General features: G+C 34.3%; 2 protein-coding genes across 4 annotated transcripts in view; one reads left to right on the forward strand and one right to left on the reverse strand.

The window, feature by feature from the left end:
- The first annotated feature begins 527 nt into the window (after positions 1-527).
- On the forward strand, positions 528-1,752 carry LOC125058912. The gene is made up of 5 exons (XM_047663051.1): positions 528-532; positions 565-764; positions 1,076-1,230; positions 1,500-1,600; positions 1,701-1,752. The coding sequence occupies exons 1-5, from the start codon at positions 528-530 to the stop codon at positions 1,750-1,752; spliced, it is 513 nt and encodes a 170-aa protein (XP_047519007.1).
- A 234-nt stretch (positions 1,753-1,986) lies between these two features.
- The window catches only part of LOC125058679, a 54,372-nt gene continuing 28,749 nt past the window's right edge, over positions 1,987-27,609 (reverse strand). Inside the window, exons 13-21 of one of the 3 annotated variants that reach the window (XM_047662800.1) lie at positions 27,347-27,416; positions 26,178-26,291; positions 25,534-25,649; positions 22,183-22,366; positions 19,368-19,496; positions 18,012-18,249; positions 12,042-12,135; positions 6,250-6,466; positions 1,987-2,842 (exon numbers count right to left, since the gene is read on the reverse strand). In XM_047662800.1, the coding sequence (XP_047518756.1) occupies positions 2,769-2,842; positions 6,250-6,466; positions 12,042-12,135; positions 18,012-18,249; positions 19,368-19,496; positions 22,183-22,366; positions 25,534-25,649; positions 26,178-26,291; positions 27,347-27,416 (1,236 nt within the window). In that variant the 3' untranslated portion in view covers positions 1,987-2,768. Of the gene's footprint in view, positions 2,843-6,249; positions 6,467-12,041; positions 12,136-17,983; positions 18,250-19,367; positions 19,497-22,182; positions 22,367-25,533; positions 25,650-26,177; positions 26,301-27,346; positions 27,417-27,609 lie in introns of all 3 variants that reach the window. The other 2 variants (XM_047662799.1, XM_047662801.1) reach the window with 2 other exon arrangements.

Below are 27,609 nucleotides of genomic sequence, written 5' to 3' on the forward strand. Positions count from 1 at the left end.
TATTTTTTTATTTTATTTTCTTCTTTGATTATTGTTATTTTGTATGTTTATGTGTGTGTGTTTTTGTTAGTAATAAATGTTATGTCTATGTCTAATAATTAGTTTATTTTTGTATGATCTTAATATTTTATGTAAAGTGTGACCATGCGGAATGCCACTAGTCACAGCATGAGTTAAATAAAAATCCGGGGCAACAGCGGGGCACAAAACTTTTATTAAAATGTGTGATATATATCAATGGTGCTACAACCTTTTTTTAGGTCTGTGCCTCAGATTTCTGTATCTGTTCTGTTATCATTTCTAATAGGCAAGTAGGTGATCAACCTTCTGTGCCTGACACTCACTGTCCTTACGATGTTTTCCTTCATAATACGTTATACGTAGCAATCGCACGTAGAAATCGTTAATATAAAAATGACAAAAAAATGCCATAAAATTGTTAATTTTATATGAATAAACATAATCTAGGTATCAATTGCTTACAATCTCTATCCGCATATCAGAATTTAATCCACGCTTTCTATACAATGCCGTAAGTATTAATATAATCATTTTATTGAACAGGAGCAAAGTAGGCGCCACTTTATGCCGCGCCGAACTTGACGAGTCAGAGCAAGACTCTGAGAAGAACACGACCAATGGTAAATCCTGGTTCAGTGTGGGCGTGTCCAGAGGACAGGCAGCTTTGCAATGGCGTCTTGGGGGATTACCCGCGCTACATTGGACAACGTTAAGACTGACCTTCGTCGATCAACAGATTAAAGGTATTGAAATTTGGTTTTCTTTTTTTATTAATTGACTTGTTCGGTTTCATGTGACGATAACTATTTGGGAGAATATTTTTTGGTAATTTTTTTTTTACATTTTTACGAATTCTTTTTGATATTGAATGAATTGAATAAATTAACAAACAAATCGCTAGAACCATTTATAATAATACAAATGAATTCTGCCTATCTTAATGAGAACATCATTAACTAAGCCACGATACATTCTCTATGTCGCGTTCCTAAATTCGATTCCCGGCAAATAATTATTTATTTCGCGTTATTCTATATTATATATATTATTCCAGATGCATTCATAGACGGCGAAGGTCGTGAAGAAGTTACCCTTACAGATAGTATTGACGTGGCAGCTTGGCAGCGATTGGTCACCCGTGGGGTTATAACCCTCGGAGGTATAGGACACGCGAAGACACGGCCACACCCCACTACTACCACTTATATGGTTAATATTATAAACAATTTTATAAATTTGAATCAGTAATTTACGGGCTCAAATAAACTTTATAATAATAATATATATATAATATGTTTTCTATTGTTGTAGTATCAAGTTACTGTAAAAATAGGAAATAAATAAATATTTAATTCACACACATACACAGCTGTCTATATTATGTATTGTTATGTAATATGAAAATAATGTAATTATAGCATTTTTGATAATATTTTATCCAAATATGTAATGAATTTGTTAAACTGTTTGTCTAACAGACGGACAATACGACGGAAACAGTGTGGGAATATTCAGAAGGTGACGAGTTCGATGACAATCTTAATGTTCTGTTCTACTTAAGCCTTAATTCGTTCATTCAGTAATTTCCTTATGTCTAACAGTATTGGATTCTGATATACGGGAGTGCTTTCAAGAGCTGCCAAAAACTTTTTCTATTTGAACTTTGACATATTTAACAGTGCTCAAGCGGAGGTGGTGATTGAGATACCTTTTGGACTACGGGCCGACTAGTGTGAAAGTGTGTGTGTTTTTTTTTCTTACAATAAAGTTCACAAAAAAGAGTGCGACTTTATATTAATTATAATCTAGCCTATACAATAATTATGGCTAATAAGTGATATTATTTTGACCTAATTTTCTACAATACTAATCAATAGCTTCAACTAAGTCAAAAAATATAGTAATTTAATTAATTGTGGAAATTGGAGATTTGCGATAGACTGTAAATGAAACTAATAATTCAATTACTCTGTTTAATAATTAAAAATTACTTACATCTATAAACAATTTATTTAAAATAACAGTATTACAGTCTTTGTTATTAATAAAACTATAATTAATACTTTACAATAAATACTCAATTCAATCTGCAATCATTAAATGCAACAATTAGCAAACAGACATAAATTCTATTCTCGACGAAAATATTTTGATTGAAAAAGATTAAAAAAAAAATGCGTTCAACGCTTTGAAATAAAAAAGCAAGAAAAAAAATCTATGGCGTGGCAAGCTTTTAATTCTAAATTCGTTGACACAAATAGTTCTGAAACGAATCTTGTCGACTTGAAGACGTCTTCTGCCATCACCTATATCTAAATGACAAATGCATCTTAATTTAAGTCGAGAGTAAAAAAATCATATGTCAAAGTGACGTACGCAAATGACAACTGTCAAAGCGCTTGCCTATTCCTAATTTAAATTATCACGAGAATAGTTTTAGGACCTGTCACTGACATTTCCAAACTTTCAACGTCTCTCTTGCAGTGCTTCCATACTCGGCTGTATTATAAAACAGGGACTATACAAGGAAAATACCTTAGTATTACAATCGATACATCGCAAAACAAATCTGGAGTACGTAAGGACAAGGTAAAGAAATCATAATCTGTGAAGAGAAAACAATTATTTATTACTTATACAGTATATTTTCGGAAATTATGGCGAATCTTTTATATTTAGAAGCACTGTTCTCTTCATAATTGAAATATCAAGGTCTTTCAGGGCTATAACTCGCGGTAACACAAAAATCACACAAAACAATTCACCGGCTTCATTCGCTGTGGCACTGTATTGGACGCTTCGTTCGGGGCTTGTTGGCGTTCTGAAAAAATAAGTACATGAATGCGCGAAAACAGTTAACTATTAGGTACCCTTGAAAACTTTGAAAGCCTTATGAAAAAATAAATTTATTATTATTTTCGATTGCTTGAAAAATCAACTAACTGCTGGGAAGTTCGGAACTAAAAACGCTGGACATTTTCAAAGTCAAATGTTACAACGTAATTTTAAATCTGTAAAAAAAACATAAACCAGGATCGTTACAATTTCAAAGCATGATTAATACGATATAAATGAATAGCAAATCGTTATAATAATTAAATGGGAGAATATTAAATGTATTCCAAAAGCATATCCTCCACGAATATCGTCAGATATCAACTTTCATTGCTCAACAGTTCTCTGAGCTCATCGCGAAATACAGATGGATAAAAGCAAATATAAACACGTAATAAATACGCCTCAAACTAATATTCAGTTAGGCGGATGAATATTGCGAGTGCTCGCGTCTTGTTTCCAATTTTAGAACATAGTACAACATTCAGTATCCAAGTATTTGAGATAAACAATACCGAATACACATAATGTTTATTTTTTTTGAAGTGAAACTTCTTTAGGCGCATGAGGGTACATTTTTTACGGAATGTCACGAAGATGTGCAGCGTTTTTGTCCAAGAAAAGGGAGAGAACGAATGAGACCGATTGATAGAGAGTGAGAAAGGCGAATTACCTCATAGAAATTATATTTTTTAAATTAAAATTTCGTAAAGAGAATTTATGAAATATTTGTATTTTATATTTTATGCAAAATAATTTATTGAAATCTCAAATGACGAATTGTAAATTAAAATGCCACGTGTTTTTACTATCGAAGAAATAAATTACAATTTGTATTTATTTTTGACACTTTTAATTTTATTAATAATTTAATGACAATTCATTAAATTCCTAACATATCTTCCTTTTTCCTTCCCTCTAAGTCTCGGAAATCTAAAGTATTACATTTGTATAAATATGAACAAGTACTGTAAGTGTACTTCGTACGCACGCTTTTTTTCATATTTATTTATGATAGGCTTAGAAAAACTGGGAAATCTTTTAAACAAAGACAACGTCAGTACTCATTTATTATTGCGTTGCCTATATTCGATGAGTGATTTCAATTATAATTGTTATTTCAATAGAAATAGATTAAGTATGAAACATCTTGTGTTATGCGTTCAGCAATTCGCTTACAGATGCGAGTCAATTGATCAGTTAAGCGTAAAAATATACTATAACTACAAACAGTGCAGTTAATGTTCTTAGTCTGGTAGTTCAATAAAATCGCGCGTCTTTCTTATTTTTCCGACTGCTCAAGTATTCTGCAGGGCTGTCACATCTAAGTAGGTCAGAGGTTGAAAAATGCAAGTTGTACACGCTTTTATTCAACGACATATTATGCAGTTAGCAGCCCTGACATGTTATTATGAGGGAGTTCGCAGTTTCTTTTATAACGCTTGCTTTTATTCGTGACTTCATCTGGTATGAATGAAAAATGACAATGGATTTATCACGCATAGAAAGTTTCAAAACTGTACGTGTGTTAGCAATTTAAATATATCAATATTTGTACCGTTAATTTATGAGTTTTATCCACAAGCCTAATTCTAAAGCTAAAGTTCAAATAAAAACGAATAAGAATTTGAAATTAGAATCCTCGAATATACTTGAAGTTATTCAAGTTTCATTTAAGTTCTGAATTTAGATTTCACTCCGCAATTTTCCCTCGTATTAGAATAAATTAAGGTTTTTGGAATTTTTCTTACTTTCATTTACCTTGGAATATTTTTATACTTCGTTAATAATAAGAAACCGCAATTTATCTGCAGTCCCCTGACGTAGTGTATTACGTATCATATATCAAAATACATATATTAACGTTACGTACGTACAAGAACATTACATTTACCATCACCTTTTAACCTGAAGGTCTGAGATCCGATTCTTGGCTATACATTGTGATTTCGGTTGGTACAGACAACACAGAATGGATCAAGAGAAACCTACTTGCGTCAGAACATCTAAGGGGCCGTTCAAGTATTACGTAAGCACTATATAGGCAGAGGGGGGTCTTTCTGGGGATGGGGTGATTACATCAACAGTAATTATTTTTTAATACAGTTGCTCAAAAAGTGGCGTATTGCAGGGAAGTATAGCGTTCGGGATGTGGGCTATTACACACTCGTGCTTTTTTTTTACCCTTTCCGAACTAGTGCGTTTTCTTTCCCAACTGTCAAAATAATGTCTATTAAAAAGAAAAAACCAACCACGAAGTTTTTACTAAAAAAAATTCATAGAAATTTTTATGATTCATGCAAATATTTCTAAAAAGAAGCTACTGCTTTGTTTCAATATAAGATTTAATGATTTGATTCAATGAGTTAGGTTAGATTTCATTTCATCTCCTTAATTTTCATTTCATATCAATAAAAAATTGTACTGAAGACTTGGCTGTATGGGCATAGTTCCCTTTGCCTACCCAGAACGGGTGAAGAAAAAAAAAATCTGCTTAATTCTTTTACGGTTGGCACCATTTTCCAAAAATGTTCTTTGCACGTTTAGTTGTTTGTTATATTATATATTAAATATACATGAAAAATCATACGAAATAAATAATAGTTTGTCTCAAACAGTAAATAAATATGCAACCTAAAACTTCTCCAGTTAGTATAAAAAAACTGTACCAATGTATATGTGGACAATAATTTGTATAAGAAATAAATGATTAGTTAGTTGAGTTTATTGTTTTTTTTATTATTTTATTAAATTGCATAATTTTTTCGCAACCGTATTAAAAATAGTTGTTCAGTACACGTGCGGAACCGTCATTGCAACTTGTTCCGACTGTCAACCCTCACCTTCGGCTGCGCCTCGGCTCGGGTAGACATTTGTCGAAACTCTTAGCAATGACAGGCTTTCCGCACTTGTAATGAAATATACTATACTAATACACATATGTATTACGGAGCGTTAAAGTCACGCAATTTTTGGAGATTATTGACACCCCCCCCCCCCCCCCATGTAACGCGCCATAATGTTTTCTGTACCCAAGTATAGTTAATCGTTTCGTGACCATCCAGTGACTCTTTATACCTAAAGTTAACATTATGTAGTGTAAAGTACCGGAAAGTCGAAAATAATATGAACATAACTCGTAATTCAATCCCCGCCTCGTATCGTTTTACAAAAGGAGCCCCCTAAAATTTGTTACGTAATACTTGAACGCTCCCTTACTCATACATTGTCTATGCAAAAACGAGGATTCCTACAAAAAAATTAATACGTTTAGGCACTATTATTTTTGGGAACTTTGGTTACTTTTGCTGACGGGGGGGGGGGGGATAAATTGCAGTAACTCTGCTTACGTGATATACTTGAATTTTAATTTGTTAAAAAGCATATTCTTACCACTCCCATTGATTGGCTGTGCTTCATTCATTTGTGTATTATTGTATCTTGCTGTATTATTTTCGGGGTTTAATTGTAGCGACGGTGAGTATCGTTGATAATTCGACACCTCCAGTCGGCATGGATCCAGTTCCGGCATTTTGAGCAATTTAAGGGGGTTCCGCTTGATGCTGCTGTATATTGAATTCGGCTGGGGCGTCAGTTGGTGTGGTGGGAGCTACGAAATTAAATATATCTTTAAGTGTTGATAATATTTAGTCTGTACTATTCTAGTTTATTACACAGACTACATATTATAATGTAGTCCTAGTAAATATTATAATGTAGTCTGTGTAAAGTTAGTAAATAAAACTTTTGAATCTCTAGGTATATACAGGATGGGCCATAAAGGTGTTGGCGATTTAATTCTTCAATTTCTCGGAAACGCGTGGCGCGGGGCAGCTGCGGGATATGTTGTTAGCTGCCCCGCTTCCTGGAAATTTAGTCGCCATGGAGCCGTACACGGGAGCGCAGCGTGCATTTTGTATCCGAGCGTATTACGAAAACAATAAATCTGTGATTTCTGCACGTTTGTATCGACATGAACACGGTTTACGCGATTTAAGTGAAGTTCCAAGCGCCAATGTGATACGGAAATGGATCAGAATGTTCGAAACAACCGGCTCAACAGTACCAATTACGCCTAGTGGTCGCCCAGCTTCTGCAAGATCAACCGACATTGTGGAGCGAGTTCATGTTTCAGTTCAGGCAAGCGATGATGGTTAGAGCTAACAATTATTGCAACATGATAAGAGACTTTTTGGTGCCAGCTTTGCAAGAACTTCAAGGCAATACCTCGGGGATGTGGTTTCAACAGGATGGGGCCACATGTCATACGGCTAGGGTATCCATAGAGCTGCTGAAAAATGTGTTTCCCGGAAAACTCATTTCGAAAAAAGGGGAATTTGAATGGCCACCACGTAGCCCCGATCTCTCTCCATGCGATTATTTTCTATGGGGCTAACTCAAATCGGTAGTCTACGAAAATAATCCGACCAATTTGGAGCAGCTGAAGACGAATATTATTCGGGAAAGTAGCAAAATACCGAAAACGACTTTTAAACGAGTTTTCCAAAATTTGCGACTTCGGTTCCTAGAGTGCCAAGCAGTCGAGGGAGGTCATTAGGACAACACTATTTTTAGGTCTTAAAATTCCTGTGTTTCTAGTTTTTAAAAATACAAATATATTTTTGTTATGTCTCGTAGTTTTTTTTTAATTGAATATTGAAACCGCCAACACCTTTATGGCCCATCCTGTATATAAAACTCTCGGGTCACAATGTTCGTTCTCATACAATTCCGAAACGGCTTGACCTTTTCTTATGAAATTTTTTATGCATATTCAGTAAGTCTGAGAATAGGCTTACTATCTATCTTTTAAATCCCTAAGTGATAAGGGGTGTCCACCCCAAAATTTTATTTAATATTTTTTAGACAATTTTTTTGTTTTTATATTTATATGATACAGTATACAAAAATACATACAACCTCTATTTTTCACCCCTCTACGATCAACTCCTATTTTTTAGTATAGTAGATGGTTATTTTTATTGAACTAAGAAAATGTTTCGTAGAAATAATATACATGGCAAAACGTTGCCGGGTCAGATAGTATAATATAAATGTATGTGTTCTGTAAGGCAGAATTTGAGCGTAGATAATGACCTAACTTGGCCGGGAAAGACGTAGAGCGATCAAGAGGAATGGCAAGTGCTAAGCGCCTACGCTGGAACGTAGTACAGCTAAACAGAGTTACAGCGTAGTTTTAGTATTTAAACATTTTAAATTTCTTTTGTTGTTTTTACTCCTATAAGTAAGTATTATTTTTTTCAATATATTTAATTTATTATACTTTCGTCTTAGTTGTATATGTAACAATGCAATTGTGTGAGCAGAACAAAGCATAACATGTTCTGTCTCTATCTATACATATATTGTTGTTTGCCACCACTGTGTGATACAGTGATGGCAGATTTTATATTACGTTATGTTTAACCCATCTTGATACTCTTCTAAGCTTGTCTATAGTTTTTTTACAATGACTGTAGTATTCATTAGATTTTTGTAGAGCTTTAAATTTTCTCTGAATGTCACGAATACTAATTCTCATAATCGTAATTATACGAAAAAGCATAATATTACAACTTTTAAATTGTCAAAACGATCTATTAATCCCTTTTTCTCCTAGTACAACAAGTATACGAAGCGATAATTCGCTTGAATATTTATTATTTAACTTTCCTTGTATAAACTTTGAAATTCAAACTAAAATACTTTTGAAACTAGATAAACCTAGTTATAGAGTTTGTGAGTTGTGCAATATGAATACCTAATGTCTTTTAACCTTATTTTTACAACCTCGGTTATGCGCTGGAGTATGTTTTGCTGATAATTTCTGTTATATTCAAGCGTTTTATGAAACCTTTTGGTTGTGGTTATAATTCGCTTTCATGCTAGACGCAATTTTATTTTAAGATTTTAAATTCATCTGAGGTTTTATTTTATATGATTTACTATGCTACTAATATATTATCAGTAGCACTACAACCACTAGGTCTTGGTCTTAGATGGCTGTATATATTTCGTGATCAATTCTTCTTAAAGGCAAGTAGGTGATCTGTTCTGTGCCTGATATATACCGATTTATAGGTTTAATATACATGACGTGAGGAGGAGAGCAGTGTTGGCCTAGTGGCTACAGCGTGCGACTCTCATACCTGAGGTCATAGGTTCGATCCCCGGCTGTGCACCCATGGACTTTCTTTCTATGTGCGCATTTAGCTCGAACGATGAAGGAAAACATCGTGAGGAAACCGACATGTCACATGTCATGTCGACCCAAAAAGTCGACGGCGTGTGTCAGGCACTGGAGGCTGATCATCTACTTGCCTATTACATTAAAAAAAATATCATGAAACAGATTCAGAAATCTGAGGCCAAGACTTAAAAAGGATGTAGCGCCACTGATTTATTTTATACATGACGTGCGAATGTTTAATTCTACTATCATACTCATAATATAATCAATTTTGCGAAAAATTTGGATTTATCACTTAATTTAAATTATAATTAATAATTACTGTAATTGCTATATATAAAATATGTCAATACAAAATTGACATATTTTATATAAAACAGACGGCCTTTTTGATATAACGGCGAATTGAATTAAATTATTTCTTTCGATATGTTAACTAGACAGTGCTGCAGGCTGTTTACTGCAGATACAAACATGTACTGGGACCATATAAGATATTTTTCTTTCAGCACCCGCGGGCGTACGTAGAACTTCATTTTATTGAGATATAGACACTGTATCATGTGTTGTAAACAAACTTTACTTAGATATTCCCTTGGTTATTTGTATTTATATGTTCAAGATACTTAAATTGTGATTACAGAGATTTAGTTCATAAATTTCTCCTAACTATTACTAAATAAAAAAAACCACGTAAACACTCAATAATGTCATTCGTAGGATCAAACTACAGATTAATAATGATAAAGAAAGAAGACCTCTAATGCCATTTTGTACAAGCCTTAAATGATATGTCTTTGATAGGTGAAATAATCTCTGGCTAATAGGCGAAGCGGGAAACAGAAGCTGTTAGAATTATAGTTTCCTGATGCTACTGGTCTAACCGGATATTATAATTATTGAATTTCACGGTGGGGTTTCACGTTTATTTAAGTGGAGTATGAATATTCAAACATACTCACTCTATTTGCCTACATACTGACGGTCTAATGTCTGTATTAATATGATATGAACGTAAAGCGATCTCTTCCGATTAAGATATATTAATAAACAGTAGTTTGTGTTGATTCGTAGTTTGAAATTCGAACTAATTTCGAATAGCAAATTAACTGAGCTACCAAAACGGTATTAAACGCGAAAATTAGGGGTATTGAGAAACGGACCTTAGTGTAAACTATGACCCGCGTATCACAGACTTCAATACGATTTTGACATATGGAAGTCATTTCTGAATCACCCTAAGTGGTCGAAATACCTAAGCCTTCCCTTTGAGCGAAACAAAGTTACTGTTCGATCTTTGACATGAACTAAATCGTTATATAAAATTGAAAACAAAAATGGCAGGCTGACTGTATTGAATTAGCTTTTTGGTAAATATTTTTGTACCGCTGAATTATCTAGATAAAAATATATATAAGGCGGTGCGGTCCATACCTAATCTTGCTTGTGGAAGATAAATAAAAATAATCATTTAAAGAAATGTTGTATATCGAATATTTTGGATATAGATCTCTGGAATGAGTATAATAGAGCTACAGCGCTATCAGGAAGTTTTGAATGATATTATTATTTATATTACTAAAAGAATTTTTTACAGGTTGGACAACCTGGCTGAATGGCTGACCGTCCCTCACAAATTATACATTATATTTATATGAACAAAAGTCAATTTCAGTTTAGTTTACGTGTGAAATGAAAGACTTGAATTGTGTAATTAACAATAATGTTATTTCGCTTTGATTAGCACTGTTTAATGAAATTCCGATCTGTGTTTATTCCTCTAAATAGTTCACTTTGAACCCCTCATTGTGAAATGTTTACAAACTCTAATTACGCCACATAATGAAAAAGAATGGGCAATAAACTCCATACTTACATTTTAAAATAGTTAGTAACGCGTTTTAATCGTTAGTTTGAAATTGTTGTCGAATATAAAGACATTATTAGAAGTATGTTGTTGCTTCGCAATGCGTTAAAAAGAACCAAGAAAAAATGTTAATTATACTATGTGCTCTGTAGCATGGTGCGGGTGACAGTTGCTTAATTTTTCTTTAATTTGATTTAATTTGTAGAACATTGTGGATGGGTTAAATTTAAATTACTACAGTTATTAATAAATTAATATATTACGAATGTGGTACAGCTGAAATACTAAGTATAATTTGTAAATCGCGGCACCTTTTAAGAGTGAAACGGAACGTTACCGAAACTGTCACCCGCACTTTGCTACTGCGCACATAGTATAAAAATGTTCTTGTGCTCCCATAATTAAAGGTACACTGAAAACTTTTTTAAATTTGTTTTAATTTTCTATTGATTAATTTTTAATTATTATTATATATTATTCTACTTAGGGTAAGAATATTTTAAATACTGTATATTTGTGTGTTGGAAATAAATAGTAACTATTTATACATATTATTTTTAAGATAAAGTTTTCAATATAAAAATCATTACTACACATCAAGTAATTATATTATATGAACAGCTGAATTTGAATAAGCTTAATCGATAACAGAGTTGGATCGGATACCTGTTTTGTAATATATTGATGGTATGGGTTACAAATTTACAGGTTGTATTATTGGTCTTAGTAAAGACATAAAATTTGTTCGACGTGTATAGAACACACCATTACAAATTATTTTTTAAAGTAATAACTTTCCAGTGAGCTACAACCCTAAACGGTCTAGGCCTCAGATTGCACCCGTGTCTTTGATAATTTGTATCTCATAGACAAGTAGGTGCTCAGGCTTCTATGCTTCTGTGTTTTGGGTTTTAGACATGACGGTTTCCTCACAATGTTTGCCTTCAGCGTTCGAGCAAGGGAATATTCCAGTGGTGCACAACCCTAATTTGAAAGCACGACCTCAGGGATGAGGGTACACGTTTAAGCCTAGGCCAACACTTATTAAACTAACTTTTAAAATAAATAAATTAATGTTCCTGAATTTAACATAATATAAATAAATGTTAGATCAAACGGTCAACTCACCAAATTACTTGTGTCCATGGGCAAAGCGTTCTTATACCTCGGCCAGTCTTCATACACCTTATCATGCGGCAATCGATATTCTGTGGGCAAATAACTTAATTGTACCGTTAATTTATGAGTTTTATCCACAAGCCTAATTCTAAAGCTAAAGTTCAAATAAAAACGAATAAGAATTTGAAATTAGAATCCTCGAATATACTTGAAGTTATTCAAGTTTCATTTAAGTTCTGAATTTAGATTTCACTCCGCAATTTTCCCTCGTATTAGAATAAATTAAGGTTTTTGGAATTTTTCTTACTTTCATTTACCTTGGAATATTTTTATACTTCGTTAATAATAAGAAACCGCAATTTATCTGTGGGAGCTACGAAATTAAATATATCTTTAAGTGTTGATAATATTTAGTCTGTACTATTCTAGTTTATTACACAGACTACATATTATAATGTAGTCCTAGTAAATATTATAATGTAGTCTGTGTAAAGTTAGTAAATAAAACTTTTGAATCTCTAGGTATATACAGAATGGGCCATAAAGGTGTTGGCGATTTAATTCTTCAATTTCTCGGAAACGCGTGGCGCGGGGCAGCTGCGGGATATGTTGTTAGCTGCCCCGCTTCCTGGAAATTTAGTCGCCATGGAGCCGTACACGGGAGCGCAGCGTGCATTTTGTATCCGAGCGTATTACGAAAACAATAAATCTGTGATTTCTGCACGTTTGTATCGACATGAACACGGTTTACGCGATTTAAGTGAAGTTCCAAGCGCCAATGTGATACGGAAATGGATCAGAATGTTCGAAACAACCGGCTCAACAGTACCAATTACGCCTAGTGGTCGCCCAGCTTCTGCAAGATCAACCGACATTGTGGAGCGAGTTCATGTTTCAGTTCAGGCAAGCGATGATGGTTAGAGCTAACAATTATTGCAACATGATAAGAGACTTTTTGGTGCCAGCTTTGCAAGAACTTCAAGGCAATACCTCGGGGATGTGGTTTCAACAGGATGGGGCCACATGTCATACGGCTAGGGTATCCATAGAGCTGCTGAAAAATGTGTTTCCCGGAAAACTCATTTCGAAAAAAGGGGAATTTGAATGGCCACCACGTAGCCCCGATCTCTCTCCATGCGATTATTTTCTATGGGGCTAACTCAAATCGGTAGTCTACGAAAATAATCCGACCAATTTGGAGCAGCTGAAGACGAATATTATTCGGGAAAGTAGCAAAATACCGAAAACGACTTTTAAACGAGTTTTCCAAAATTTGCGACTTCGGTTCCTAGAGTGCCAAGCAGTCGAGGGAGGTCATTAGGACAACACTATTTTTAGGTCTTAAAATTCCTGTGTTTCTAGTTTTTAAAAATACAAATATATTTTTGTTATGTCTCGTAGTTTTTTTTTAATTGAATATTGAAACCGCCAACACCTTTATGGCCCATCCTGTATATAAAACTCTCGGGTCACAATGTTCGTTCTCATACAATTCCGAAACGGCTTGACCTTTTCTTATGAAATTTTTTATGCATATTCAGTAAGTCTGAGAATAGGCTTACTATCTATCTTTTAAATCCCTAAGTGATAAGGGGTGTCCACCCCAAAATTTTATTTAATATTTTTTAGACAATTTTTTTGTTTTTATATTTATATGATACAGTATACAAAAATACATACAACCTCTATTTTTCACCCCTCTACGATCAACTCCTATTTTTTAGTATAGTAGATGGTTATTTTTATTGAACTAAGAAAATGTTTCGTAGAAATAATATACATGGCAAAACGTTGCCGGGTCAGATAGTATAATATAAATGTATGTGTTCTGTAAGGCAGAATTTGAGCGTAGATAATGACCTAACTTGGCCGGGAAAGACGTAGAGCGATCAAGAGGAATGGCAAGTGCTAAGCGCCTACGCTGGAACGTAGTACAGCTAAACAGAGTTACAGCGTAGTTTTAGTATTTAAACATTTTAAATTTCTTTTGTTGTTTTTACTCCTATAAGTAAGTATTATTTTTTTCAATATATTTAATTTATTATACTTTCGTCTTAGTTGTATATGTAACAATGCAATTGTGTGAGCAGAACAAAGCATAACATGTTCTGTCTCTATCTATACATATATTGTTGTTTGCCACCACTGTGTGATACAGTGATGGCAGATTTTATATTACGTTATGTTTAACCCATCTTGATACTCTTCTAAGCTTGTCTATAGTTTTTTTACAATGACTGTAGTATTCATTAGATTTTTGTAGAGCTTTAAATTTTCTCTGAATGTCACGAATACTAATTCTCATAATCGTAATTATACGAAAAAGCATAATATTACAACTTTTAAATTGTCAAAACGATCTATTAATCCCTTTTTCTCCTAGTACAACAAGTATACGAAGCGATAATTCGCTTGAATATTTATTATTTAACTTTCCTTGTATAAACTTTGAAATTCAAACTAAAATACTTTTGAAACTAGATAAACCTAGTTATAGAGTTTGTGAGTTGTGCAATATGAATACCTAATGTCTTTTAACCTTATTTTTACAACCTCGGTTATGCGCTGGAGTATGTTTTGCTGATAATTTCTGTTATATTCAAGCGTTTTATGAAACCTTTTGGTTGTGGTTATAATTCGCTTTCATGCTAGACGCAATTTTATTTTAAGATTTTAAATTCATCTGAGGTTTTATTTTATATGATTTACTATGCTACTAATATATTATCAGTAGCACTACAACCACTAGGTCTTGGTCTTAGATGGCTGTATATATTTCGTGATCAATTCTTCTTAAAGGCAAGTAGGTGATCTGTTCTGTGCCTGATATATACCGATTTATAGGTTTAATATACATGACGTGAGGAGGAGAGCAGTGTTGGCCTAGTGGCTACAGCGTGCGACTCTCATACCTGAGGTCATAGGTTCGATCCCCGGCTGTGCACCCATGGACTTTCTTTCTATGTGCGCATTTAGCTCGAACGATGAAGGAAAACATCGTGAGGAAACCGACATGTCACATGTCATGTCGACCCAAAAAGTCGACGGCGTGTGTCAGGCACTGGAGGCTGATCATCTACTTGCCTATTACATTAAAAAAAATATCATGAAACAGATTCAGAAATCTGAGGCCAAGACTTAAAAAGGATGTAGCGCCACTGATTTATTTTATACATGACGTGCGAATGTTTAATTCTACTATCATACTCATAATATAATCAATTTTGCGAAAAATTTGGATTTATCACTTAATTTAAATTATAATTAATAATTACTGTAATTGCTATATATAAAATATGTCAATACAAAATTGACATATTTTATATAAAACAGACGGCCTTTTTGATATAACGGCGAATTGAATTAAATTATTTCTTTCGATATGTTAACTAGACAGTGCTGCAGGCTGTTTACTGCAGATACAAACATGTACTGGGACCATATAAGATATTTTTCTTTCAGCACCCGCGGGCGTACGTAGAACTTCATTTTATTGAGATATAGACACTGTATCATGTGTTGTAAACAAACTTTACTTAGATATTCCCTTGGTTATTTGTATTTATATGTTCAAGATACTTAAATTGTGATTACAGAGATTTAGTTCATAAATTTCTCCTAACTATTACTAAATAAAAAAAACCACGTAAACACTCAATAATGTCATTCGTAGGATCAAACTACAGATTAAAAATGATAAAGAAAGAAGACCTCTAATGCCATTTTGTACAAGCCTTAAATGATATGTCTTTGATAGGTGAAATAATCTCTGGCTAATAGGCGAAGCGGGAAACAGAAGCTGTTAGAATTATAGTTTCCTGATGCTACTGGTCTAACCGGATATTATAATTATTGAATTTCACGGTGGGGTTTCACGTTTATTTAAGTGGAGTATGAATATTCAAACATACTCACTCTATTTGCCTACATACTGACGGTCTAATGTCTGTATTAATATGATATGAACGTAAAGCGATCTCTTCCGATTAAGATATATTAATAAACAGTAGTTTGTGTTGATTCGTAGTTTGAAATTCGAACTAATTTCGAATACCGAATTAACTGAGCTACCAAAACGATATTAAACGCGAAAATTAGGGGTATTGAGAAACGGACCTTAGTGTAAACTATGACCCGCGTATCACAGACTTCAATACGATTTTGACATATGGAAGTCATTTCTGAATCACCCTAAGTGGTCGAAATACCTAAGCCTTCCCTTTGAGCGAAACAAAGTTACTGTTCGATCTTTGACATGAACTAAATCGTTATATAAAATTGAAAACAAAAATGGCAGGCTGACTGTATTGAATTAGCTTTTTGGTAAATATTTTTGTACCGCTGAATTATCTAGATAAAAATATATATAAGGCGGTGCGGTCCATACCTAATCTTGCTTGTGGAAGATAAATAAAAATAATCATTTAAAGAAATGTTGTATATCGAATATTTTGGATATAGATCTCTGGAATGAGTATAATAGAGCTACAGCGCTATCAGGAAGTTTTGAATGATATTATTATTTATATTACTAAAAGAATTTTTTACAGGTTGGACAACCTGGCTGAATGGCTGACCGTCCCTCACAAATTATACATTATATTTATATGAACAAAAGTCAATTTCAGTTTAGTTTACGTGTGAAATGAAAGACTTGAATTGTGTAATTAACAATAATGTTATTTCGCTTTGATTAGCACTGTTTAATGAAATTCCGATCTGTGTTTATTCCTCTAAATAGTTCACTTTGAACCCCTCATTGTGAAATGTTTACAAACTCTTTAATTACGCCACATAATGAAAAAGAATGGGCAATAAACTCCATACTTACATTTTAAAATAGTTAGTAACGCGTTTTAATCGTTAGTTTGAAATTGTTGTCGAATATAAAGACATTATTAGAAGTATGTTGTTGCTTCGCAATGCGTTAAAAAGAACCAAGAAAAAATGTTAATTATACTATGTGCTCTGTAGCATGGTGCCGGTGACAGTTGCTTAATTTTTCTTTAATTTGATTTAATTTGTAGAACATTGTGGATGGGTTAAATTTAAATTACTACAGTTATTAATAAATTAATATATTACGAATGTGGTACAGCTGAAATACTAAGTATAATTTGTAAATCGCGGCACCTTTTAAGAGTGAAACGGAACGTTACCGAAACTGTCACCCGCACTTTGCTACTGCGCACATAGTATAAAAATGTTCTTGTGCTCCCATAATTAAAGGTACACTGAAAACTTTTTTAAATTTGTTTTAATTTTCTATTGATTAATTTTTAATTATTATTATATATTATTCTACTTAGGGTAAGAATATTTTAAATACTGTATATTTGTGTGTTGGAAATAAATAGTAACTATTTATACATATTATTTTTAAGATAAAGTTTTCAATATAAAAATCATTACTACACATCAAGTAATTATATTATATGAACAGCTGAATTTGAATAAGCTTAATCGATAACAGAGTTGGATCGGATACCTGTTTTGTAATATATTGATGGTATGGGTTACAAATTTACAGGTTGTATTATTGGTCTTAGTAAAGACATAAAATTTGTTCGACGTGTATAGAACACACCATTACAAATTATTTTTTAAAGTAATAACTTTCCAGTGGCGCTACAACCCTAAACGGTCTAGGCCTCAGATTGCACCCGTGTCTTTGATAATTTGTATCTCATAGACAAGTAGGTGCTCAGGCTTCTATGCTTCTGTGTTTTGGGTTTTAGACATGACGGTTTCCTCACAATGTTTGCCTTCAGCGTTCGAGCAAGGGAATATTCCAGTGGTGCACAACCCTAATTTGAAAGCACGACCTCAGGGATGAGGGTACACGTTTAAGCCTAGGCCAACACTTATTAAACTAACTTTTAAAATAAATAAATTAATGTTCCTGAATTTAACATAATATAAATAAATGTTAGATCAAACGGTCAACTCACCAAATTACTTGTGTCCATGGGCAAATAACTTAATTCCAACGGCTCTAAACTCAAACTCGGTGTATTTGCATCAATGTTGTATGGATGCACATGATGCCCGTGAGAAAGTAACGGTTGCGCGGTCTCTGTCACGGCGATGTTCTTGGTTTCTATTTGTATTATGTCTGGGTTTGTGTCTGAATGTTTCTCGTCTTTCGCCTCTGATTTGTCTTCGAGGAGAACTTTGGTTGATTCGTCGCGGCCTTTCGCTTTTTCCGGTTTTTCTCCTACGAAAAAATTACAACGTATCAAGAAAAAAATGCTGTAATATTATCTATATATCTAACCAAACAAGACGTTCCACATGCGTGCAATCCTAGATGAAAATAAAAAAAATATCATAATTCATGTAGGTAACTAATGTAATTTAAAAAAATTTAAATTGTCAGTAATTAATCCCTCTAAATTTACATTTACTGCCAGTTCTTAAATCAAGAACGTAGAACGGAGGATAAGAACTGGCAATAAACCCCCACCGCTCTTTTAAATCGCCAAGGTTTTTTTTACAAAATGTTTGTAACCTCTTACCAATACAATAATTAGAAATAGCCTTTTTAATTCTAAGTAGCTTAGTTAAGGAATATATGTGTGTGTTTTAGAAGCACCATTTGGCTATAAACAAATACATATAACGTAAGTTTAAAATTAAAGTGAATATAAAGTCCACCATTGCGCCTTAAAGTAATTTTAAAAATATTCAGTTCATAGCTTAGTTATTGCGTTTAGATTTATGTAAATTATAAGAAAGCAGGTCTCATTCCCAACATGCCCTAGAAAATGGAAATTACTGAGCTTCAATATTCTGGGAAACGCATCTCACGGGACTGCATTACCATTTTTAGCAAGCTTACAAGGTTCATCGGAAAACCGTTAAAGCTGTTTATGTAACATTTTTGATCAAGAAGCTAATTTTAAAGACTTTGACATATGTTTTTATGCCCTCCAAAACAATTGAACTACGTTGAAATTACACGTAGAAGCTACGAAGACAGTACTATCATTTTTCATCAAAATTGTCTCACTAGTATACAGTATGGACTGAGGGCAGTGACTCGTAAAATTATATTGTCACCGATTCTTTAGGTTTTTTTCAGGCATTGGTTGAAAAGAAACGTTTTGACATATGACACTGGTGAGTTAACAGTAATTTTTGAAAATCCAAGAATCGTGGCGCTTGACTGTGATTGGTCGATGATGATAGCCAATCATAATCAATGCAATGATTGAATTTCAGTGTATTTCATTAAAAAAAAATTACAATCAGCGTTTTCATACGCTTTATAAAAAAAACTCTAAATAAATAATAGGATTTGCCTAACAAACCAATAAAACTTGTGGAACTTACCCCGTCTCGGCTGACAGTGCCGGTAGCACAATGCAAACGTTGCTAATGTGCCGACGCAAATAAGTACACTCACAGCGCAGAGTACCGACACCAGCACGGCCGATAGTTGTACACTGACTGACGAAATACCTGTAAATATCTTATATTATACAACGCAACTAATCGAGTATGGTAATAAAACAAATGAACGAACCGGTGAATATGACTGATTATTTGTCATTGATATAATTTTTACCGATTATTGACCGATACCGGGACCAAGAAGTACTAGAGAAGGGACAAGTTAAATTACCCATAATAACCCCCGAGCATACATGGTAAATTTCATAAAAGTGGATGAAGCGAGAGAAGCGTGGTCTCTGTCTACCTCTTTGGGAAAAACGCGGAATGATATAAATCAATATTATATGAACGGTGCTACGCAATAATTATGACAGTTATCTAACTAATTAATGATTTAAAGAGGGGATCTCCGGATAGTTATTCAATTAATTTAGATAATATAATAATTAAGTATTAAAGGAAAATAGCTTTGCAAAAATATATATTGCAAAACTATACAATAGCTTTCCTAAATAAATACTAAGGATAATATAGATCATTGTTTGCCCAAAACTTCACTTCCGCATTGAAGAAATTACATTTGAATAAACATAAATTGGTTAGGCTAAGGGCAGGAAACGATAAATTAGCCAAATGCCAGAATTGGATTAAAATAAAGTGTACCCTTCTTAAATATTATCTCGAATAAATGAAAAGGGTTAGATATTATTTCAATAGAACATTTATGGCACGAACAATACTTTACACAGAATCGTTAAAGTTATAAATAGTTTAAATATAGATAGGAATTATTTCAAGCTTTACTTTAAATTTTTGTATGATTTCGTAGCGCAAACAATACTTTTAATCGTGTTGTTTCTATAAGGGGAAGAACGTGGTTATGCTAACGCTTTCCAGCCCCTGACAGGGCTTGACGCTGAACCTTAAAAATATTCGGCAAATATTTAAAGACATTTTTACTAAGACGAAAGCTAGAACTTAAACAAGACAAAATAGAGAAATGTAATTCAAACTAAAACAAATCAACGGGAATATTATACGGCACTGCTAGTTGGTTTATAGATTGAAGGTAAGATTTGAGAATACAAAGAACGAACAATACCTTTAATTGTATTGTGAACGCAACAGAATTGTGACAAAAAAATTTAATACAAAACTGAGTAGCGCCTTGCGTGTGCGCTTTGCACTATCACATCATTACGCAATTGTAATGGGTAGTTATGTCATTAAATTGATAGAAAATTAATGAACATTTCCCCGGCTTAGTTTTAATACTAAATTACCTTTTTTTTTTTTATATCCGAGGTGGAAATGCATTTGCGCATCCCCTGAACAGGGGTATGTGGGACTTGACCCACGCCAAAATCTCTGCTATTCAGAGACTGGGTGAGCAATACCCACTAAAACCACCTCGAGTAGTTCCGACATAGCCGCGTAAAGCCGGGTCCACATTTGTAGCATTTCGGTGTATCGTATCTCCGTTGCGTGGCTTCGGCGCGTATCATGATCGTTAGTTTGGACGCAAAATGATACCCGTTTATGATACATGTCGTATCGGATACGGCCCGATCCGCACTAAGCGCGTATCTTGATACACCTCGTATCCGATACGCGTATCACGATCGGTGGTATGGACGTATTTTGACACTGTATCACGATACTGTATCGCGATACGATACTTGATACACCCCGAACCATCCTGTGTCGGTTTTTTCGCGATCATCAAAGGGAATACACAACATCAATGGGTGACATGCGAGTGAAATTTTTGTATTTTCCGCTGGTATGCTGAAATTTGAAATCTCTCATCAATCGTATTCCACCATATTTGTTTCGGTTTCTAAACATTTCCAGCGCCGTCTACGTCTGGATTTAACTTTTTTTTAAATACTATTAATGATAATATAACAGGCGCTAGTCACCGCCAAACTGTGAGCAATTGCTGACATGGCTAAACCGTTTGGGAACGAAGACATGACTGAACCGTACGAGAAGGGAAAGGTGCACTGAAAGACACGCGCATCAGGATACATCGGAAGAAAAGTGAAGCGTCTATATTTGTAAAGTTAAAGCCGATACACTGACATGATACAGCATTTGATAAGTATGGACGCGTTTTTTACAAGATACGCCTTAAATATACGACATGGACAAAATGAGCGTCCATATTTATGATACAGATACGAGATACAATACGACTGATCGTGATACGTCAACATGCTACAAATGTGGACCCGGCTTTACAGAGGCTCCGGGGTCGCTGTCGCATTCTACCGGGACCTCAACGGCATGTTACACTCAAAAACCTCCGGTGCAGTATACACTACATAGGAGGTAGGAGATGGGCATATCTTCTCCTATTTACTCCCCGTCTTCTACCCCTAGGATTCGTCCTAAAGCGCTCCCTCTCTCGTTCTGCTGTCTCCTTCTGTAGCATGACATGCTCACAGAAGGATACCACTGCATTCCATACCTCGTCACTGCCGACCATTTTTTGTAAGGCTCAAGGCAAAGGTTATTACCCATCACAGAACTAAGATTGTGACAATCCTCCAACGAATACTAAATTACCAACGCTTGAGTTGAATTTTCAAAAGCATTGCTCACTAAACCATATTCATTCCGAATTATAGCACATTAAATTAATTTTACATTTGAAATATGCCCTGTCGGCTGTCCTGATCTTTTAAGGAAAGTTAACACCCAAAGCGGTACAAAACATTTCAAATTAATTAAATTAATTATTACTAACCCGAATGCCGCTGCGGATGTTTAAGTAACCCAACAGTGACCGTATGGGGTTCGCTGTGTCCCACTCTGTTATACGCGTAAACTGACACGCGAACAGATTGCGCCCCAGACACGTTGCAGACCCTCCATTGTGCTGCCATGCCTGTCCTGTTCGTTATTAGCGCTCCATTTTCAACGATGAATACCTGCTTGCAATTATCAGACTATTAATTCAATATGAAAAGCATTTCCGAGCCTGCACCTCACTCGCGAGGCTTCTCCGTTTCGTACGGTTCTATAAAATACGTTTAAGGCCAGATTAACATAAGTGAGATATGAGAAAAAATATCAACATCGATATCAGGCCAAAAACAATGGTTGTCAAGATTCTTGTTTTTTTTAAAGGAGCTATCTTGTGTAGATCAAAACGCTGTAAAATATTATATAGGATTCACATGATTAATTATACTATGTAATCGTATAATATATTATTAGACCAGTGTTGGCCCAGTAGCTTCAGCGTGCGACTCTCATCCCTGAGGTCGTAGGTTCGATCCCCAGCTGTGCACCAATAGACTTTCTTTCTATTTGCTCATTTAACAATCGCGTGAACGGTGAAGGAAGATATCGTGAGAAAATCGGCTTGCCTTAAGTCCAAAAAGTCGACGGGTGACGGATGATAAGGCACAGGAGGCTGATCACCAACTTGGCTATTAGATTGACAAATGATCAGGAAACAGATACAGAAATCTGAGGCCTAGACAGATTTTTATTTTTTTATAATATATTATACATAGTACTGTCGGACCGCGGGGAATAGGACTGCTTAGATGAATGGCAGAATTTTTCGTATAAACACTATAAAAAGATTTAAAAAAAATAACTAAGTACGTCTTTTGTGATGTAAAACTAAAAGTAAGATATAAAAGTCTAACAAATTAACCTTTACATAAATTACAATTTAGGATACAATATTTTAAAGTTATAACCATAATGTCTAATTTTTGTAACCTGTCTCAGCGGGGGCGCTTAATAAATTTATGAGTGAACTCACCGCTGACTTCTGTTAAGGTTGACGATATCTATACGAATATTATAAAGAGGAAACATTTGTGTTTTTGACTGTATGTTTGTAATGTTTTCACACAAAAACTACTAGACCGATTTCAAAAATTCTGTCACCATTAGAAAGCTACATCTTCATTGACTGACATAGGCTATATTACATTTTCATAAACATAGGGATCCCTAATTAAAATGCAATAATATAACCCAAGGTGTGAAAAAATTATTATCCATAAAAATCTGTCATCGCGTGCGCTGTGGAAACTATTAATGATAGAACAAGATATGATAAAAAAAACTCCGACTTAGTAGATACTCTACCACGAGATCAGTAACTACGCGAGTGAAACCGCGGGGCAATACTAGTGGTTAAATATAAATATTTTTATTATTATATATTAATATATTTATTTTTATAAATATATTATTTAGTAGTATGTACAGTATTAATATTTTTAAACTAAAAATCTTATTTTTTTATATATTGTTCGCAAATTTATCCCTAAACCGTGTCCGTTTGGAATGTTTCATTTATCATTTTTTAGTAAGTTTCAACCATTGTATTTTCCTCCTCATTATAATTAATCACTACGAAATTCAACTTTTTTTTTTATTTTTTTTTATTCCATATCCTTATTCTATCTTTACAGTGCCTAATTACTAATTCGATAGAACGACACAATATTTACACCCACACCAATTAACCTAGATAAAAAACATTAAGAAATATATATATATACCTAAATCTTATAACTAATAATATAGGAAGCAACTCTTGTGAACTCAGCCAGTGTACAAACAAACAGGTCTACCTCAACAGAAGTCCTATTTATTATAATTATTGCTCGCGTGAGTGGTGCTTCGCTAACCAAGTTGGAATGTGCGCGCGGTACATCCAAAAGTTGAGACTTCCGCCTCAGGTTTCTACTTGGTACCCGTAGACTCAGTCTCTCCATTATGTCCAGATTATGGACCCGACCCGTAAGTATCTTAAATACATACACCGACAAGGCTAGCCCTCTTCTGAGGCGTAGCTGGTCATAGCCCACCATACCCAGAACAAACAGGGTCGGGTACATAAGCGGATACAAAGGATACACTCCATACAGTCTCTTGTAGAGGTAACGGGTGAATTTATTTTGTATTCGCTCTAACATGAGACTGTATTTAGCCTCATATGGGGCCCACACCATCGCATTGCACTCCAAGTGACTTCTGACTAATGCATTGTATAAAATTTTAATCGCACTGATATTTGTGAAGCCACAAGCTGTTCGTAATATGAACCCCAAATTTCTGTATGCCTTTTTGCATGTCTTCTCGACGTGTTGCGCAAACCCAAGATTGGCATTAAAATATACTCCCAGATCTTTGACCTCTGATACTCTAGCCAACGTTAGACCATAAATAGTATAATTGTATCGAGTGGGAAATCGTGCTCTCGAGAAAGATATGACTTTGCATAACACTTATCTTAATATATATAAATTACGTGTCACGTTGTTTGTCCGCTATGGACTCCTAAACTACCGAATCGATATCAATCAAATTTCCAACTTAAAAGATAGGATAGCTTACATCTGAATTTATACCCGCAATATTATTTTATTGCAAAATATTTGTTTATTATTTGATAGTCACATTTCTAACTGATGGCGCTGTGATGAAAGTACCAACATTTCAGATAAGCTACAATTTAATGGCATAACCACCAAAAAAGCATGGTGGTCCCCATGACTGGTGTTATCCTACCGTTTCCCTTGAATAGTTTGCTACTATGTAATATAACAAAAACCTTAGCCACAGCAACGCTTGGCCGGTCTGCTAGTTAGATATATTTTTGTTGTTTTTCCTTTCTTATCTGTTTCCTTTTTTCATGCGCTTTGCCATATTTTAACAGAGTGCAGTTCGAGTGAGTTAGTATTTGAATAAGGGGAAATAGATACATAACATTATCATATCATATTGTCATTAACATATTTGACACTAAAATACCAACAACTATGATTAATATCGCTTTTCTGATAATTATTAAGATTTAAACTACTAATTTTTATAAATATATATAAGGTAGGCGTCTTTTCTATAGTAAAAACGTCGCTACGTTGGTCTCTAATACGGCTGAACTCCAAAACATTTGGCAAATATTTCGTGACATTTTGATTAACTCGAAAATATGTACTATTATGAATATATAATTCATCATAAATAGACAAACTAGATAAATCTAAGTCAAATTGAAAATAATTTTGCTACCTGATTCAAATAAAATAAAACTTAATAAGTAAGAGATGATAAACAATCGTACCTGTAACATGAACTCTTGCGCAAGTCCGCCATCATAATATCCCGGGTTACACTCGATCAAGAAACACTCGTGTGTAACATTGCTAATATCACAACTCTGCACTGCCGATGGTCTCTCTAGGAGGAAAATTGCTTTTTATTTATTTTATTACAGCAAAAGCCTAACTTAAAATACTTATACACATTCAAATACTAACAAAATATATCACATACATAAAACATAGTTTTTTTTTTAAGGCTCTGGCACGATTTGTGCATTAGCCAGCGTCAAGTATAGGATTTTTTATAATTCGTGCTTGTCTTTTTAGAAATTCGACCGTGTCCTCCATGTACGGTTTAAGCACTCGCCCGGTACCGCACAACCCTTCCAAAGGTCGAGAACAAATTTAAATTAAATTAAAACTTGCCCTCGAACCGGGAATCGAACCCGGTACCCCTCACCTAGCTGCCACTTAATAAGACCGCTAGGCTATGAGGCCCCCTCATACAGTAGCCCCCCCCCCCCCCCCCCCCCCCCAGTACATACATAGAATATAATAAAACCTTATTTTTAAAGTTAGCTATTAGAAGACTATAGATAACATAATTTAGATAATATAATGTTCTTTTTTTAAATTCAATGTATTAAAAATAAACTACACTGACCGGCAGGTAAAATGTGAAACATACAGGGCTCAGTCTGACGTCCCACCGAGTTAGTTCCGGCGCACTGGACCCATCCATACTCAGATGAACTGTTCACCCTATAGTCATATGCATCTGTGGACACTAAAAATTATTAACGTTCTAAATTTAAAATTTAAACGAAGGCTGTGAATAATAAATATAGAACACCAGTGGAGCTTAACATCTGTCCTAGTCCCGAGATTTTTTTTTTAACAGAAAGTAGATGATCAGCCTTTTATGCCAGACACGGCGTCGATTTTTAGGTCTAAGACATGCCGGTTTCCTCGCGATATTTTTCTTCACGTACGGTGATGCCGAGGGCCAACAAAACCGAGCGAGCGTTGATACATAAAGAAAAGTCATTGGCCGTGATTCAAACGCCCGATCTCAGGGTTGAGAGGTGCACCTTCAATATGACAAACCGGTGAATTTGACCTCATTTTTGGTAAGCGGATAAACTGATTATGAAAGTTGGCGTATGGAGACTTCACACGTTCGTTTAATCAAATCGTTTTAGCTTTTTAATTAACTTTTATTGAAATATTTTCTATTTTATACAAAATATAACTTTGACTAAAAACTTTAAACGGATTAAATGGGATGTCGGAGTAAGTAATGGATTCGCAATATTCAATTTACGTATGCACATAGAAATGCGTATTAATTTTAAAAGGTTATAAGTAAATTGATGAAATACTAATGTTATTACGTTTGTCAATTACAAATTAAAACAAGTTTAAAAAAAATTGGTCCCTGTAGCATTTAACGTTTTTGATTGTAGCATTTCACTGCACGATTACTGACAAATGCGTGCACTGACTTGACAGGTCCACTCAATCTGTGTGGTTCTTTCCTCAAAAGACCATTTCAGACTGTAATCTACATGGTCTTCACATAATCTTGTTATGTCTGGACTTTAAAAGAGACTGTGACCTCTGAGTTTGTTTCGGCGTTTCTTCTCAGAGTAGTCAGATAGGAAACGTCGAACTCATCAAAAAAAAAAATGCTTGACGTGTAAAAGTGTTTGTACAAACCTATGTACAGAAAATAAATCATTTATCATTTATTGTTAGGACAGTTTACAGTTATTTATAATCTTGTAAATAATGAAAAATTAACTTGTATAAATTTATTTAAAAAAAACTTACTTCCATTGCTACTAGTCAGCTCCCGCTCAGTGTCTGTTGAACTGTTGAACCACCACCTAAACGACGATGGCTAGAAGAAAAAACAGCTCTATTACATTGTATTATGGAATAAATTGAATAATACAAATTTCCATACCGATTAGGCCACAGCAACCAATGTCTATTAAGAACATAATAAACTTCGGATAAAACTGATCTCTGATCTATAATTCTCAAATCCCGATAGATCTATTATAACTTTAGTCTCGAAAGATATGACCTTA

This window comes from Pieris napi, chromosome 18, assembly GCF_905475465.1.
Source record: "Pieris napi chromosome 18, ilPieNapi1.2, whole genome shotgun sequence".
NCBI classification, from domain to species: Eukaryota; Metazoa; Arthropoda; class Insecta; order Lepidoptera; family Pieridae; genus Pieris; species Pieris napi.

What these genes read in the sequence shown, in the direction of transcription:
- LOC125058912 (XM_047663051.1), top strand. An exon ending in CCACTACTACCACTTATATG is followed by an intron (nt 1,231 to 1,499) that starts GTTAATATTATA and finishes TTTGTCTAACAG; the next exon opens with ACGGACAATACGACGGAAAC. An exon ending in AGCCTTAATTCGTTCATTCA is followed by an intron (nt 1,601 to 1,700) that starts GTAATTTCCTTA and finishes CATATTTAACAG; the next exon opens with TGCTCAAGCGGAGGTGGTGA.